The 15916-nt window shown below is 31.8% G+C and overlaps 2 protein-coding genes across 3 annotated transcripts; both read right to left on the bottom strand.

The window, feature by feature from the left end:
- Positions 1-4471: 4471 nt before the first annotated feature.
- Positions 4472-6561, bottom strand: LOC132309963 (expansin-A12). The gene is made up of 3 exons (XM_059808210.1): positions 6423-6561; positions 5513-5822; positions 4472-4784 (listed from the first exon to the last, which is right to left on the bottom strand). Exons 1-3 carry the CDS (start codon positions 6559-6561, stop codon positions 4472-4474), a joined length of 762 nt encoding a protein of 253 aa, XP_059664193.1.
- Positions 6562-11820: 5259 nt separating this feature from the next.
- On the bottom strand, positions 11821-15285 carry LOC132308540 (E3 ubiquitin-protein ligase RMA1H1-like). Of its 2 annotated transcripts, none has more exons than XM_059806646.1 (2): positions 15047-15285; positions 11821-12739 (listed from the first exon to the last, which is right to left on the bottom strand). In XM_059806646.1, the coding sequence occupies exon 2, from the start codon at positions 12732-12734 to the stop codon at positions 11961-11963; it is 774 nt and encodes a 257-aa protein (XP_059662629.1). In that variant the 5' UTR covers positions 12735-12739; positions 15047-15285; the 3' UTR covers positions 11821-11960. The 2 variants fall into 2 exon arrangements, with proteins under 2 accessions (XP_059662629.1, XP_059662630.1); XM_059806647.1 differs by lacking the exon at positions 15047-15285 and adding an exon at positions 12958-13492.
- Positions 15286-15916: the final 631 nt, after the last annotated feature.

Here is a 15916-nt window from a genome sequence, read left to right as displayed (position 1 = left end):
CTATCCAAAAAAAAAACCTTATGTTGGAAAATTCGAACTCATCTAATTTTTTGCAAGGTGGGATAATTATTTTTATAATTAGGGTTGGCAAAAGTTATTAAAGTTGGGTTAGGGTTGAGAGGATAGCCATCCGAGCTTAAATTTTAATTTATTTTAAATACATTATATTAAAAAAAATTTTGGTTAAATCTTAATTTATTGTATGTCAATATTTGGGGATAATTAAATTTTTAAGAATTTGTTAGTTATTTATTAAAGTTTTTAAATTTTTTTTGTTTAAAAGTAATTTAATTTAAAACTAATTCAAGGTCACATTAAATTTTCAGCGTGAAAATTGATCATATGGGTAAACAGATCGGAATTAACTCGACTTTCTAACTAGAAATCTAAACTCAAGTTGCAAATCCGAGTTTAAAAGTAGAAATATGGGTTGGGCTTAAGTTGAATACTTAGAGTTGAAGGTCGGATTAGGGTTGGAATTGGATTGAAAATTTCATAAATAGAATTGCGCTTAAACTATACTCCCAACCCACTCGAGTTACAGCCCAATTTTGGTTTTTTGTCTTTTCTTCTTAGGTTGCTTTGAGTTGAAATTTTCAATCGAACTTTAATTAAAATTAGGGTTAGAATTGGGTTAAACATTTCATATATTGGATTGGGCTCAAACTACACCCCCAATCCACTCGAGTTATAACCCTAATTTGATTTTTTGTCTTTTCTTCTTAGGTTGCTTGGAGATGAATTTCAAGTATAAAAGTGCTTTACAAAATGTATTACCAAACGCATAATATGATTTTTACTGATAACAATTTTGTAACAGCTCTACTATTAAAATTGATTTCATCATTCTAACAGCAATTCCAAATGGACTTTTAGAGTGGTTATGGAGCAGTGAAATGGTTTTATGATAGTGATAAGGCTTGGCTATCCATCCAGTTTATAATAATAAATTAAAATGCTGCCTTTATAATTTATTTTATATTAAAAAAAATACTAAGTATGGCTTAAGCATTAGGTCGAGTAACCAGAAAGGAAAAGAAAAAAATATATATTTAAACTTTTGGAAGTTTGGTTAGAAGAAAAGTGTAAGTTTGGAGGAAAGTACGATTCCAAAATTTTCCTCAAAATTTTTTGTGCAAAAAAACACACGAAAATTCACTTTCTCACTCGGTTTGGTTAGATGTAAATAATAAGAAAGAAAAAGAAATGGAAAATGAAAAGAAAAGTGAAGTGAATGAAAAGAAAAGTGATTTTCTAGTATGTATTTAGTGAGGATGAAAATTTTTAAAGAAAATTGTAAGAAAATATCATATTATAGTTTGGATACCTAAATTCCCCTTATTTTATAAAATAATAAAGAATTAGTAATAAAATATATTTAAAAAGTGATAAAATTTTAAATTAATTTAGACCTTTTGGATTACTATTATTCATATATGATGAAAAATAACTAAAAATGGAAGTCAAGTCAATTAAAAATTTATCAATGATAAAGTTGTTAGGGGAAAATAAAATTTCTCCATTTTTTGTGAAGGAAACATTTTGGAGAAAATAAAGGGTTACAACAATCATAATTTTCGACAACTTTTCCTTTTCTATTTAACCAAACTATAAAAAGATTTTAAAATTTTCTATTTCCTTTATTTTCCCGTTGATTCAATCTAACCAAACGAAGCCATATTAGTTGTGCATTTTGTATTTTACTTTCCTATTATACCCATATTAGTTGTCTATCTTTTTCTTTACTTTATTGCATAGACTTTCTTGAAAATTGAGAGTTTTTTTCTTTTGTAAATTACTTTTTTATACAATCATAGATTACTAATTTAATTGTTTGTATTTTTTGTATGTGTGCATCCAAAATTAATTAATTTTTTTCTTTTATTATTGATTTTTTTTTTTTTGAATGTCTAAAATAAGTAAGATATTTTTTATTTTATATAATTGATAATGATTAAGAGTTATTATATATATACATAACTATTTGTTGATATCATGAGTTTTAGGTGAAAAAAAAAAAAACAAGTGTTAGGTGGAAACTAGTCTACATTATTTAACACAATTTGTTCCATATCTAACATCAAACATTATCTTAAAATAAATAATTGATGATTCTTAAGTAGTCTATATAATTTGTCCATGACTTTTAATTAGTATCCAAGTACATCATTTATAAATAAATAATAAATAATAAAAATAAAACTAACATAAAAGAGAAAACAAATACTTCTTAAAGTTTATTTTTCTTACCTTAATTAAAAGATAAAAGATCGAGAATTCAAGTTGACAAGTGAATATAGAGAGAAAGAGGAGAAAGCAAAAAAATTATATTACGATATCACATACTATTCTATTCCATATTTCATTGTTTCCTTCCTAAAATAAATAATTAAATATAAATAATATTCATCTAACATAAATTTATTTATTTTTTTACTATTTAAAATTATAAGGGTATTTTCGATAAGTAGAATCATTTTCTTTTCCTTTTCATACTATCAAAACTAACAAAATAATTATTTTTCCCAACGTTTAAAAAAAAAATTCTGCTAACCAAATGCATAATGAAAACTTAATTTTCCTTTATTTCACTTTCACTTTCACTTTCTATAAAATTTTCTTTCTAACCAAACCCGATCTAGATATACATATATATATATATTTTTTGTATTATTTTTATTTAAAAACCTTTAAGTATTATGATATTTTTGTGATAATATTAAATCTCAAGTTCTAGAGAATTTTATCTTATATTTATCTCAAAAGAAATTTTTTCTATAGTAGAAAATTTATTTAATTACTTGCCTTTATTAAATTCTCAATACAATTATAAATAGAACGATACTCCAGTCAAGTCCAACTCAAATTGGATCTAATGTAGTACAATAAAATTGAAATACATTGTCTAATTTTTACTTTTGAATATATTTTAAATCATAAATATTATTTTTGAACATTTATTTTAAATCTATTAAATTACATCAACAGGTTAAATGAAATCATCTACCCTGATTTGGACCGACCACTCTCATAACCGTCCCTGCTCTACTACACGGGATAAGGCTGGGTTCCCCCTAAATCACCCAGTTGTCAAACATGAGTTCTATTTGACTTTTTTTATTTTTAAAACAAAAATATTGGTGTTATTACTATTTGGTTAACTACACTCCAAATCAATTAATCGAGTTGCAACAAACTCCAGGCTTTTAGTCCTTAACTCATCATATATAAATGAGAATCAGAATTGACAAATTAGACTATCAACCTTCTTTTAAAAAAAAATTAATTTTAACTAATCTGTTTTAATTGGGAAAGAACCATTAAGAACAAATGATCAATATTTATTTCCTTAGTTTGCGATGTTCACCGTCTTTTGGTCAAATTCATCATTTCAAAATTATGTTTTTCAATCTTAGAAGCCTATTGAAAATTTTGAATTTTAGTTGATGACCAAAACAAAACTCTGACTATTCTGATTTGTGAAGATTGTTGAATTTTGGGTTTGTTTTTATTTTTGTTATGTTATTAGTGTTTTTAATTATAAATACATGTATTGCTGAGCAAAATAGTCATTGATTAATAATATTAGTATTAATGAGTCAAAATTATTTATTGTTCATTTGAGAATGTTCAAAACGTACCTACTGAAGTAAATATATGCTACTTAGACTTATTATCTCCAGTGAAATAGTAAAACATGTTTAGGATATACTTTATAAAAAGATTGGAATATTTAGCAAATATTTCATTTTTTTTTTTGTAAAGTACACCCCGAACTACACGAAACAAATTATATTGTTCATAGGAGGAGATTTTCTTCCACTTAGACTCCGAAATATATTTATTTTGATAATTAAGTAAATATGTGTTATGTACATATTATAGCACATGTATACTGGCGGAATACGCATCAAGGTTATAATCTCATTAATTATCTCTAAAAAATAGAAAATTGTAACTGGATTAATTTAGTTGAAATATTTGGTCATTTAGAGCTTGATCCATGGTTTAACATCATATCTTTATATATATTCAGCTTGCCGGTCAAACTTGGAAGGTTAATTTATTCAATTAAAACATAAAAGAAATTGATCGAACACCATATATATTAGCAGCAGCCCGTGATTAGCACTCAAAATATTCGTTGATCTACATAGATAGAAAATAACTTGATCCTTAATCAAGCATCAACTTAATTTATTCATAATGTGATATTAACTTATTATTACTCCTTTTTACTCCTAATTAAGAGTAATTAGGAGCCATATGAATCACAAAAAGTGTCGTTAAACAACCACAATTAAAAGAAAGGTATAACGACGCCCATAAATGGCATTATTACCCAAATTACATAATTAAAGAATACGTAAAATTTAGATGACATACTAGCTATATATATATATATGTCCTTGAACCATCAAAAAATGCTTGTTCACGGACATGGTTGTGTCTCTATAATGGTGCTATAAGACTAAGAGAACTGGTTTTGTGAGGCAAAAGTCTGTCCGAAATTCCATGATGATGGAACCACATTGAAAAATTCTAGGGTTTTTCCATCAACCAAAGTGATTTTGAAAGACAGGTTCTGGCTTCGAAGGTCGATGCTGCTTTGCCAATTTGCACCCCAGTTTCTGTGCATGGGAACCCATGTTCTTGTTTTCGAGCCCCTAATCCATGCAGCTTTCACGTCACCGCTACCACCCACATTAGATATCATCACCATATTGAAATTTGATTCTCCCTTCAAGGTAAAATGAACTCCACCTCTCCTTCTACATGAAACCCTTCAATTCAAAGCATACAAATACTTACATAATCAGTACTATATATTATACAATATGAGGTGCGCTACGCACAATCACGACTGTGCAAGCATAACCCTTGAATTTTGTTGGATTAGCGCATAGATTTAAGGATTGTGATTGTGCAATCGCGACTGATTTGACATAACCAATACCTACAATAGTAGGTGGTTTTGTGTTACAATATTGTGTTTGATAGGTCCAAGTATATATTATTCTTGTTGGACAAAAATACTAATTTTTTGAAAAAAAATGAAGTTTATCAAAATACTAACATGAATATAGAAAAACATTATTCATTGTCTAAACTACTTTTATTATTTTTATGTACCACTTTTGTGTAAGAAGTACCACTCTTATGTGCATATGTACCACTTTTATATAAGAAAATACCATTTTTTGTATAAACCATTACACAAAAAATAAAATAAAATAAAAAATTGGTATATACCTACCTACATATGTATAAAAGTGATACGTCTGTACACAAAAATAGTACTTGCATGCAAAAAAGTGATATATAAAATTAATATTAAGGATAGTTTAGACAAATGAACATCATTTTTTCATGTCGTCAATTTCATTTTTGCCCAAATATAGTGACTCCATCAAATAATATAAATGAGTCCATAATACAATGTATTCATAATAATCCCTATAAATTAACATGTAAAACAATGTTCACAATCTCTTTCTTTGTATCATATTACCTTCTGATGAGTACGGGGATTATGCCTTCGTTGCCTTGTCGTGCAATGCGGAGGAATGCGGGCATGGACATGTCGAAGTGCTGTCGAGGGGGATCGCACCACCCTTCATTGTTGTTGGGCGGGCAGAAGTTGGTGGCAGTAACAGTGACAACGGCGCGTCGGAGACACCACTTAGGCTCGAGCCTGTAGTTGCACCTCACTTGGTAGCAAGCACCACATGCCTCTCCACCTCTGAAGAGCACACCACTCACCGCTGCTGTATTTGTTCCAAATCCAGCGTGGAAAGTGTTATCATAACCACAAGCTCCTCCTGTAATTAATAACATCAACATATATATATATATACACACACACACACACACATGTTAATACATATATCCAAGAGGAAGAATAAAAAATTGAAATGGGGAATTAAAACGAAACTCAATTGTCATTATGCCGTGGATCTCCTTCGACCTTTTCATGATATCCCATGACTCTTGTAGTATGTCATGAGAAAAACAGATTCAAAGAAAGTACAGAAATTCCCATGACTCTTGTACTTGTAGCAAATATTAATACTAAAACTTGGGTACCTAATAAAATAATTAAGTGCACATCTACTAATTAATTTACTTAAAAAATATATATATCTTTTTGTAAAATCTTTAACCTTCATTTTGGTATATAAGTCATTGTCTATGTACATGAGAAATTATTAGATAATTCAAAATTCTAGTGGATCTCAAGTTGTCACGCAACCAAACATAGAGTAGGATCATTCTTCAACATACACCAAAAAAAAATACTGGGGATCGAAATGGAACACGTATCAAAGAGGGACTCAAACCAAGAATATATGGTAAGTTGGATCAGTTGATTGCACCAGCTAGTTTAATTAGCACATAATAAAACTTAATTACGTACGTACCAAGGGAAGAGGGACTCTGATTGGCTCCATAGAAAGTAGCATGACCGTTAAACCAACCGTTAACTTGACCATTAATCCCCTCAAAAACCACACCCATAAACAAAACAGAAGATATAAAGAGAATTATACTAGTCTCCATATCTTATCAATCTATATAGTCTCACTAATTAAACAAACTTGTAAGTTACTCAAAATCTCCAAGGAAATGCTTCCATTATATAGACTGTATATACGCGGTTGACGGTGATTATATATATATATATAAATAGAATAGAATAAAATGGTTATCAGTTTTTGTAAAACGCGTTTTTTCACGTCCCTTAGGGTACGGAATAGTACGTATGCTTGTCCTGAGACAATGAGAGCTGGGCATGTGATGGATAGTGCCCTATTTCCATATGAAGTCACCTGTCGGTGATTCTCTGTCCAGATCAATGAACGCCAAGTATGATTTGATTCCAAATTCATTTTTATTAGGTATATATAATAGATATTTAAGTAATGCTATTAAGTTTTCAATTAGTTCCAGACATTACTTAAGGTATAAATTCGACGATTCAATCCAATTCGAGTCCATTTGATTATAAGGTAGAATGTGATCGAATTTGCAATTATGTAATGGTTGTGGGCCATACTTGAGATGCGAAGGACAGGAGAGAGGAAAACAACAACCTAAGCACATGTTTTTTTTGTGCGCTAGTGCTTATTTTAATTTACAATACAAATATAAAATAAATATATAATGAAACAAGCCTGCTGAACGTTCAAAAATCTGAATACCTGTTTTTTGAGTTTATACAATTATTTGTGAGAAAGAGATTTTACCTGTAACATGAAATATTTGCTTCTAATGAGCCATTTTGACATGCACCATGTAATGGGGTAAAACAACACATGGATTAACACTCCCTTGTCCACCTCACTTACAATGAAAGGAAACCACTTACTAAAAAAAGTGAGTCTAATATCTTCTCAAATGAAAAGTGCAAATGAATATTTATGTATGTAATAAAAATAATAATAATAATAATAATTCTACGGGTAACTGTACAATTTCTCAAGTGAATATCATGTATGGAGTGGCTTGAGACACCGGAGAAGAGATTAACGTTACTAAAATGGGATTGAATTGGGATTGGCTCTAATGGTAGTTAGTGGGTTTAGTTGTTGGACAATTTGTGTCTAAATGGAGTAATGGAGTAATGCCATTTTTTTGGTTCTGGCCCAATGGCCTTTTTAGGTTGTTTATGGACCTGGTAAAGTTTACTAACATTAATACATTGCTCAACCCTTGGGAATATATATATATATGTATATATCATGTATGGGTCCCACTCGTGCAGTATGAGGGTAAGGAGATTGGGGCAGGAATCCTCTCCTGTTCCTGTCCCGTCGGTTCTGATCTGTGGCCCAGATAGCGCCACGTCACTAAAAAAATTTGGCGCCGAAAAAGTTACCCTTAGTGATTACTTTCTGTATTTGTAGTATATATGTTAGTGTATGTATATATTATATTGTATATATATTTGTATATATTAAATATTTGGAGGAATTTACTGAAATATCCTTCACATTAAAAAATTTTCCAAATTACCCTTCATTTTCTAGGTCGAAAGGAGAAGGACGAAGATTCGAAGAAGAGGCGCTAAATTTGTTTTGGAAATTCCAATTTGCTGCTTAAATTTGAGTTTCAATACGTATGTGTGTGTGTATTTTTCGTATATGTCTCTGTGTGTATACCTGTTTTTACCTAAAGTTCTGTTTGGCCTTTTTTACCACCGCTACAGTGCTTAAAGAGTGGAAACCGGAAAGAACAGATTCTCCTGTTCCACAGGAGAGGATTCTGGTCCGAGGAGATTGGTTCCCTTGTACCTTCTCATTGCTCACAAAGATAATACCACGAGGACCACACTAAAAGTCTAAAACAGAGGTGGCAGACCCCAATCTGCTGCAAGTCTCCTAAGCCCATCTAAATCCTCTGTTTTTGAAAGAGAAGCCTTCGGACTCGATCAAATATAACATTTTTCAATTCTGGTTAGACTTTTTGCAAAAAATATCTTGTTGGACTCAATCAATTATACTATAAAATTTTTCCTCATAATTAAAATATATACACTATATCTATATTATTATTAAAAGTATAAAATGTTTCAGTAGTTTAATATTTATTTATTAATATAAAAAATATTTATTAATTAATATAAAACGAGTATTTAAAAGAGTTTCTATAAAACTCTAACATAAATTATTTATTTATTATGAGTTTTTATTATAAATAATTTAGCCTTTCTAATTAGACAAGAAAATATATAAAAAGAAAGGGTAAAGTACAAAGACACTCCCTCAGGTTTGAGGAAAGGACAAACAGAGGAAAGTTGGCTTGTTTTTGGACAAACACACCCCCTTGTGAAATTTGCCCTCCAAACAGAGCCTTAAATCAAGTGAAAAGTCCATTTTACCCTTCACTATTTTATTAAATTTAATTATAAAATATTTAAAACTTAAATGGCCAAAATACCCTTTTCATATATACTTATATATATATATATATATATACAAACACTAACAACCAGTCACCACTGCCCTAATCTCCACCAACCCCCAACCTCCATAATCACCACCCACTAAAGAAGACGTCGAAAAGGAGCTTTGCCACTGCCACCTCCTCGACCTCGCCGGAGCTCAGCCTCGGTTCGGGCGGCGAACTCGGCCTCGGACAAGCGGGGTTTGACCGGGATTGACAGAGACGTTCCCCACACCGGTGTCTTTGATTCTTGACAACGGTAGAGAGTTGATGTTTGAGCTTGCAGGGAAGATTTGAGAATGAGATTGGTGCCGCCGCCACCACCACCCTCTTCCCCTCTCTCTCTATACACACGCGCACACACACACACACATATATCACTCCCTCATCTGTGCACATTACCATCCCCAATTCTCATCTTTGCACGGAAAGGGCTCTAATTGGACTCAAAACGGACGGCAGAGGTGATGTCCACTTCAGCCTCCTCGGCCTTGCAGGTGACGGTCGCCGGACTGTGCTCATCTGAACCTTGTCGTCATTGGAGCTTGGTCCTCGTCGGATTGTTTCTGCTCGTCGGTCTCTTATTGCTCGGTTTCTAAACTTTGCCACACTGTTCAGTCCGTGGCCGCATCTTCATCAGAGCTTAGTCCTCGCCGGCAATTTCAGGGTTTCCCCGATGCTTCTGGGTTTCAACGCCACTGTCGCAGTCATCGCCGCCACCCCCACTGTCGCAGCCATCACCACAATCTCTCTCATATCTTCTTCCTCTCTCTCCTCTTCACCTCATCTCTTCAACTATGGCCGCCCCCTCTCTTCCCCTTCTCTCTACCCCACCACCGCGGCCACAACCACCATCCGTCTGATCTCCCTTCTCTCTCCTCTGGTGAACTGTATAACATACACAGGCGGGTTTGGGTTCGGGTTTGGTTTCGGGTTTGGGTTTAATCAAAGGGTATTTAAGTCAATTAAAATGTTAATTTTATTTGAAAGGGTAATAAGGTCAATTAACCATCTTCAGGGTTTCTTTGTTCATTTTTCAAACTTGAAGAGGTGTCATTGTCCAAAAACAGGCTAACTTTCCTCTGCTTGTCCTTTTCCTAAACCTCAGGGGGTGTCAATGTACTTTACCCAAAAAGAAATATATACTTCTTAGTAGATGAATAAAATATTCAATAATTGTATTCATTGACTTGTTGAATATTATTCATTATTAAAATAAGTATAAGTGAATTGTAATAATAAAAAATAATAGTCTTGATTTTGATATTGTTTTAACTGAAAATACACCTATCAATAATTGAATTCCTATTGAAAAGTTTAAATAATTATTATTATATTTATCTCTCTTACCTTGTGTCAATTTTATGTTCATTGATCATTTTAGAATTTTGTTAATTATTTTAATTAGACAAGAAAATATATGAAGAAAATAAATAATTTAGTCTCTCTAATTAGACAAGAAAATATATAAAAAAAGAAATACATACGTCTTAGTACATAAATAAAATATTCAATAATTATATTCATGGACTTGTTGAATGTTATTCATTACTAAAATATGTATAAGTGAATTGTAATAATAATAATAATAAAAAAATAGTCTTTGATTTTGATATTGTTTTAGGAGTTTGAAAATACACATCAATAATTGAATTCCTATTAAAAAGTTTAATTAATAATTATTATATTTATCTCTTTTACCTTGTCAATTTTATGTTCATCAATCCTTTTAAAATTTTGCTAATTATGTTTTATTTTGTTAAATATTAATTTTAAATTGCATTTTACTCACGTACCATTGTACTAGTGTGTGTATATATATATATATATATATATTGAAGATGAAATATTGTTTCTTTACTCTGTGCCAACTCTAGATGCCACGAGTTTCTTTCTGGCTAATAAAGCCACAAGTATGCTCACCCTAATTTGAACCCATAATTGCCATCCTCTTCATGTTTTTTTATCTTCTTTGAACTTTTCTCACCATGATAAAAGCTAGCAAAGACAGAGAAAAAGAAAATGAAATGATGGGCCATAATAAGAAAAGCATCGTATGAAAATTACAAAGAAACTTCCAACTTTATTCCATTCCTTCAACAACAATCATCCATTAATAGAGTGATAGAGTGGGAGGAAGAATAAGTTAAAGGTTACCAGACAATAAAAAAACTACCCAATCAGCCATCAAATGGTGCAAAAATAAAGCATAATCATTAGGGACCATAGGATATTATTAGTTCTTTAAACACTAGTGTGGAAGAATAGTGCTCGTCAAATTGTATGAGAGAATATATACATATATATATATATATATATATAATAGATCATCTTCTGATCAGAAAAATCTCTCTATTTATAACTATTTTGAACTCTCAACCGTCCGTTGTGACCATTTTCAAAGTAGAAGATCAGCCTAACTTTATTCCCCTGGATCATGATGGTCATCCATTAGAAAACCTCTGGTATTCTTGAAAGGAGGGAAAAAAAAATAAAATAAAATAAAAATTAAGGACCTTAAAGAAAAGTTAAAAAGCAATGGAAAAAATAAAGAGGATGTGAGACCATGAACGATTTGCTTTACCATCACATAAAGCCATGACAGTATCTTGGATGTAATCCTAATTCCTATCTACAGTGATCTTGAATATATATAGTCGAATTGGAAATCATAAAAATGCTGTGTGCAAAATCGAATTGGAAACCATATAAATTCACACAGAATTATTATATATGTTATAGCATCTAGATGGCGAGTCCATTAGTCAAAGGGAAGATCGAAAAATGTATAATAATGCCTACGTAAGAGTGATGAAGGTGCAGCACAATGATCCCTTCTTTTGTTCTTCAACATAAAATGTCTACAGAGTGATGTAGGTGTGGAATAAAATGAATTATACAACATTAGTAATAATTACATGATAGTATATATATATAACTCTGATCTATCGGTGACTGTTCGGGAGTTTTATCCCATAATTTTTACAGCTATACAGTGTGAAGAAAATAGTCACTCAGAACAAGAGAAGGCACAAAACGAAGCAACAAAAAAGAAAGATGGATACTCGGTTAAGAGACTTGTCAACCTGCATTTCCTGCCTTCTCATCCTAGGGCTGCCACCTCCCGTGACAGGGTAAGAATTCTGATAAGGATACGTGAATAAACTTGTATCCGAGCTCCCAAACATCCTAGAAAATACCATGTCACCAAACATCCCAACCGTTGGACTGAAAACTCTAGTCATTGCAGCGCCTCCAAAGTTAGACGATGCCATGGAGGCATGATTCCCATAAGGGTGAGGGAAGTATTGTTGGTGATTAAAAGGCTGAGGCTGTGACTGGAAAGGATTGGGATGCAAATGTTGATTTGGATGGGAAGCCATGGAAGTTACCAGGGTGTGCACCCCAAGAGCAGGTGGTCTGCGGGGTATCACCAGATCCAACTGGGGCCTCTTGGCATCGGACTCCCCACGGCCATATAGTGGCACTAGGGAAGAATCAGAGATGTTAGTTTTGCAGACAGGGCACTTGGGCTGCTCATGTGATTCTGGGGAACTGCTTTGGACATGGATCCACTTGTAAATGCAAGGCCAGCAGTAAAGATGACCGCATAGGGTGACCACAGGGTCCTGTGCAGAATCTAAGCAGATATTGCACTCAAAGCAGCCATTCACATTTTCAGAAACCGTTGTTGGAGCTGAAATTGCCTTCCATCTTTGCTTTAGCAAAACATCTCCATCGGATTCAAGATGCGCTGTAGGTTCTTGGAAGTTTTGTTCAAATGCCATGAGCTCTGCTTCAAAAATGGAGACTTTTCAGAAAACAGACCTAAATATCGAGACAATTGGACCGAAGATAGAAAATGGATCATCCCACAGACAAATTTATTTTAACCTAAGACGATAAGAGCATTTACATAGCATAGTTATTTCTATGCCTGCGTGAGTGTGAAGCTAGATTATTTAGATAACAAGATAACATGTATTAATAAAATAGAATAACTAGTGTTACATGTATGAATGGATGGAATCATGGAAGTGTCCCTACATCAAGTTCAGAGATGCCACAAACCCTCATAAACTAGAGTTATCAACACAAAATTACCCGGGCACATAAATACACACAAACATAAGAAATAATGGAGCTTATTATTTATTTATTTTAATTATTATACCATTGGGTTATTCGAAGTGACAAAAGGATAGCAATATTATCCGCCAGACTGGCTTCAGGATAAATTAAAGGTAGAAAAAAGGCGAAGGTACCCCATCCACCAACGCATATAAAATGGAATAATCACCGATGCTAATGGAATAGAACATTAGGGCGGGCCCTACCATTTCCAATTTCAATCAAATGTATAAAGGTAACAGATGACCAATAGAGTACCAGCAGTATGTACTAGATTGGGTTTGTGACTCTCTCTCTCACACTCACACACAATTATACTTACAAGGTGAGATTGTTTTAAAATAACTGCTGCTAACATATCCTATCCATGCATACATTTCTAACATATATCTTATTCATGCATACATATCTATACAGAACCTTTGGTATAAAGAAATAAATAACATCTTAAATAATAATAATAATAATAATAATAAACAAATAAATATCATCTAAGGTTTACTTATAATTCTTTGACCTTCTAGAAACGCATTCCTAAATTGCTGCAACATTAAAAAATCATCAAAAGTTTGAAATGTTCTTATTTTCTAGAAATATGCAAGAAACTTGGCTGTTTTATGTTGCATAGTCAAGTGCCGAATATTGGTCATGCAAATAAAAAGTTTAAAATTGTTGGGAGGTGAATGCTCTAACATGGCCCTATAGGATGATAAAAACTTGTTGAATGGTCCAAATAACAGATCTAGTAAGCAGATATAAAAAAATTGCTGGTAAATTTTGGTCAGATTGTGAAGCCAAGGGAGGGAGGGACTATTTCAAATTATAGCATGTACTTTGTAAAATCTTTGTTCTGGAGTCGAGTACTTTCAGATAAACAATAAGTTTAAGTCAAGTACTCAAAACGAATAAAATACTTCCCTTTTTTTTTTTTAATAAGTAAAATACTTCCTAACAGCATCCATAGTGCTTTTCTATGATCATGAACAATAATTTACATAATTTATATTCTTCACCGCAATTTCTGTAAATTGTGGTGGTAAGAAAATCACATGAAAATCACTGAGTTATGAATTTGATGAAATCGGTGAAATATATGAACTAAAAGGTAAATTGGCACTCTTTTGAATTCTCCTAAACTCTCTACTGTAAAATTTGTCATTCCTTTTAAGGTGTTAAGACTTTTTCCCACTATAATACAAAACAAAAGTAGCTAACGAAACAATTATCTAGCAAAAACTCAAAAAGATCTAGGGAAAAGGTTTGAGTTGTCCCAAGTCCCAAAATTACCCAATATCATTCATAATTATGTATTGAGCCAAATTTCTATAGCAAATATTCTTAAAAGAAAGAAAGAAAAAGAAAAAAAAAAAAAAAAATTAGATGGACTAGCTTTGGTTTAAATTACAGGAAAATCGATTCTCTGTTCGGTACAATGTTGGGCAACTATATATTCCGATGATTTATCGCTTTGCTTTCCTCTTCCTTCCTTTATCTTCTCAGTTTTCATGAAAAGGAGGGTTTTGTAAATCAACAGCGCACAAAAAATGTAATGCCTAGATTAGCATTAGCCAAAATCTCATTTTCTTTTCCTTCCCTCTCAGAGGGACATATTTTCCGAGAGGCCAAAGAGAATATAACGAATTTCACAATATTTTCTCGAGGAAAAAAGACCTAATTTCCATGCATTAAAAGAGATCTAACAACAAAACAAAAACAAAAAAATGCAAATTTGATATACAATCTTTCACTGAATGACAAATAAAGCAAATAAATTTCATAGATCAACATAATCAAAATAATAATAAAAAAAAAAAAACAAAAACAACAGTTAAGTACAAGAGAGAGTGAGAGATTCAAGAACATATAATGTGTATATACCAATATTTCATACATTAACATAATAAAAAAGAAGCAACAACAGTAAAGCACAAAAGAGGGAGATTCAAGAACATATAGAATGTGTACATACCAATATATAAGACAGCTCAGAGAAAAATAAACAAGATCTGATATTTCTTCAGGCTTCTAAATGTAAACTTCAATGGCAAACAAATCGCTGTAGAGAGAGAGAAATGTTAATGAGAGGGAATTTCTACAAGGTCTCGAATAAGGGATCGCCGCTGCGATATTAGAGAGAGAAAACTTTTAGAGAGAGAGAGAGGGGAATGGTGCAGAGTGAATAGCGGAGCAGATGAGTATCGGATCCGGTTTTGGGCGTTATATTTATATATACAATTAAAGAGCCTAACGGCCCTCGTATATGCTATGCATACTTGGATTTATACACTCGTAAATACGTACAATCTTCGACGCGCGAAGATGTTTGACCCGAGAGAGATGTGATTGTGTGTACCCGTGTAACCGTTATCTTCTCATCAATTAACAGTTGGACTTTCTACAGCAAGGAATATGATAAACTACTAACTAAATTTCCTATGAAATTATTAGCAGGACAATAAACTCTTACCAAAAAATAATAAAATAATAATAAACTCTTACCTTTTATAAAATTTTCTAATTAGATCCATAAATTCACTAACAATAACTTGTTTCAGTATTTCTTTTTCTCATTGAGATATTTAAAATTATTTTTCTTATTAAAATATATTTATGAAGGTATTAAATAGCCTGGAGGTGGAGAGTTCAAATTTTCTTGGGATTGTTCCCAAGAAATTTTTTGGACGATAGTTAAAAAAAAAAAAAATCTCTTTTATGAAAAAATAATCTCAAATTTATATATATAAATTTATTATTTAATTGAATAACAATATAAACTAACTAGTCACTACTCACTAGTCATTCATTATTCATATATTTATTTAATTGTGGAACTTTTAAT

Source organism: Cornus florida, unplaced genomic scaffold (assembly GCF_030987335.1).
Source record: "Cornus florida cultivar Cherokee Brave unplaced genomic scaffold, ASM3098733v1 CherokeeBrave_3.0.0_Hap2_Chr05, whole genome shotgun sequence".
In the NCBI taxonomy this organism is placed as follows: Eukaryota; Viridiplantae; Streptophyta; class Magnoliopsida; order Cornales; family Cornaceae; genus Cornus; species Cornus florida.
This window is presented reverse-complemented; position numbering and strand designations above follow the sequence as displayed.

Excerpts from the sequence above, each read along its gene's own strand:
- LOC132309963 (XM_059808210.1), bottom strand. The coding sequence starts at position 6,561 with ATGGAGACTAGTATAATTCTCTTTATATCTTCTGTTTTGTTTATGGGT. Across the intron at positions 5,823-6,422 it reads TCAGAGTCCCTCTTCCCTTG|GAGGAGCTTGTGGTTATGAT; the intron begins GTACGTACGTAA and ends TATTAATTACAG. Across the intron at positions 4,785-5,512 it reads ATCCCCGTACTCATCAGAAG|GGTTTCATGTAGAAGGAGAG; the intron begins GTAATATGATAC and ends TTTGAATTGAAG.
- LOC132308540 (XM_059806646.1), bottom strand. The coding sequence starts at position 12,734 with ATGGCATTTGAACAAAACTTCCAAGAACCTACAGCGCATCTTGAATCC.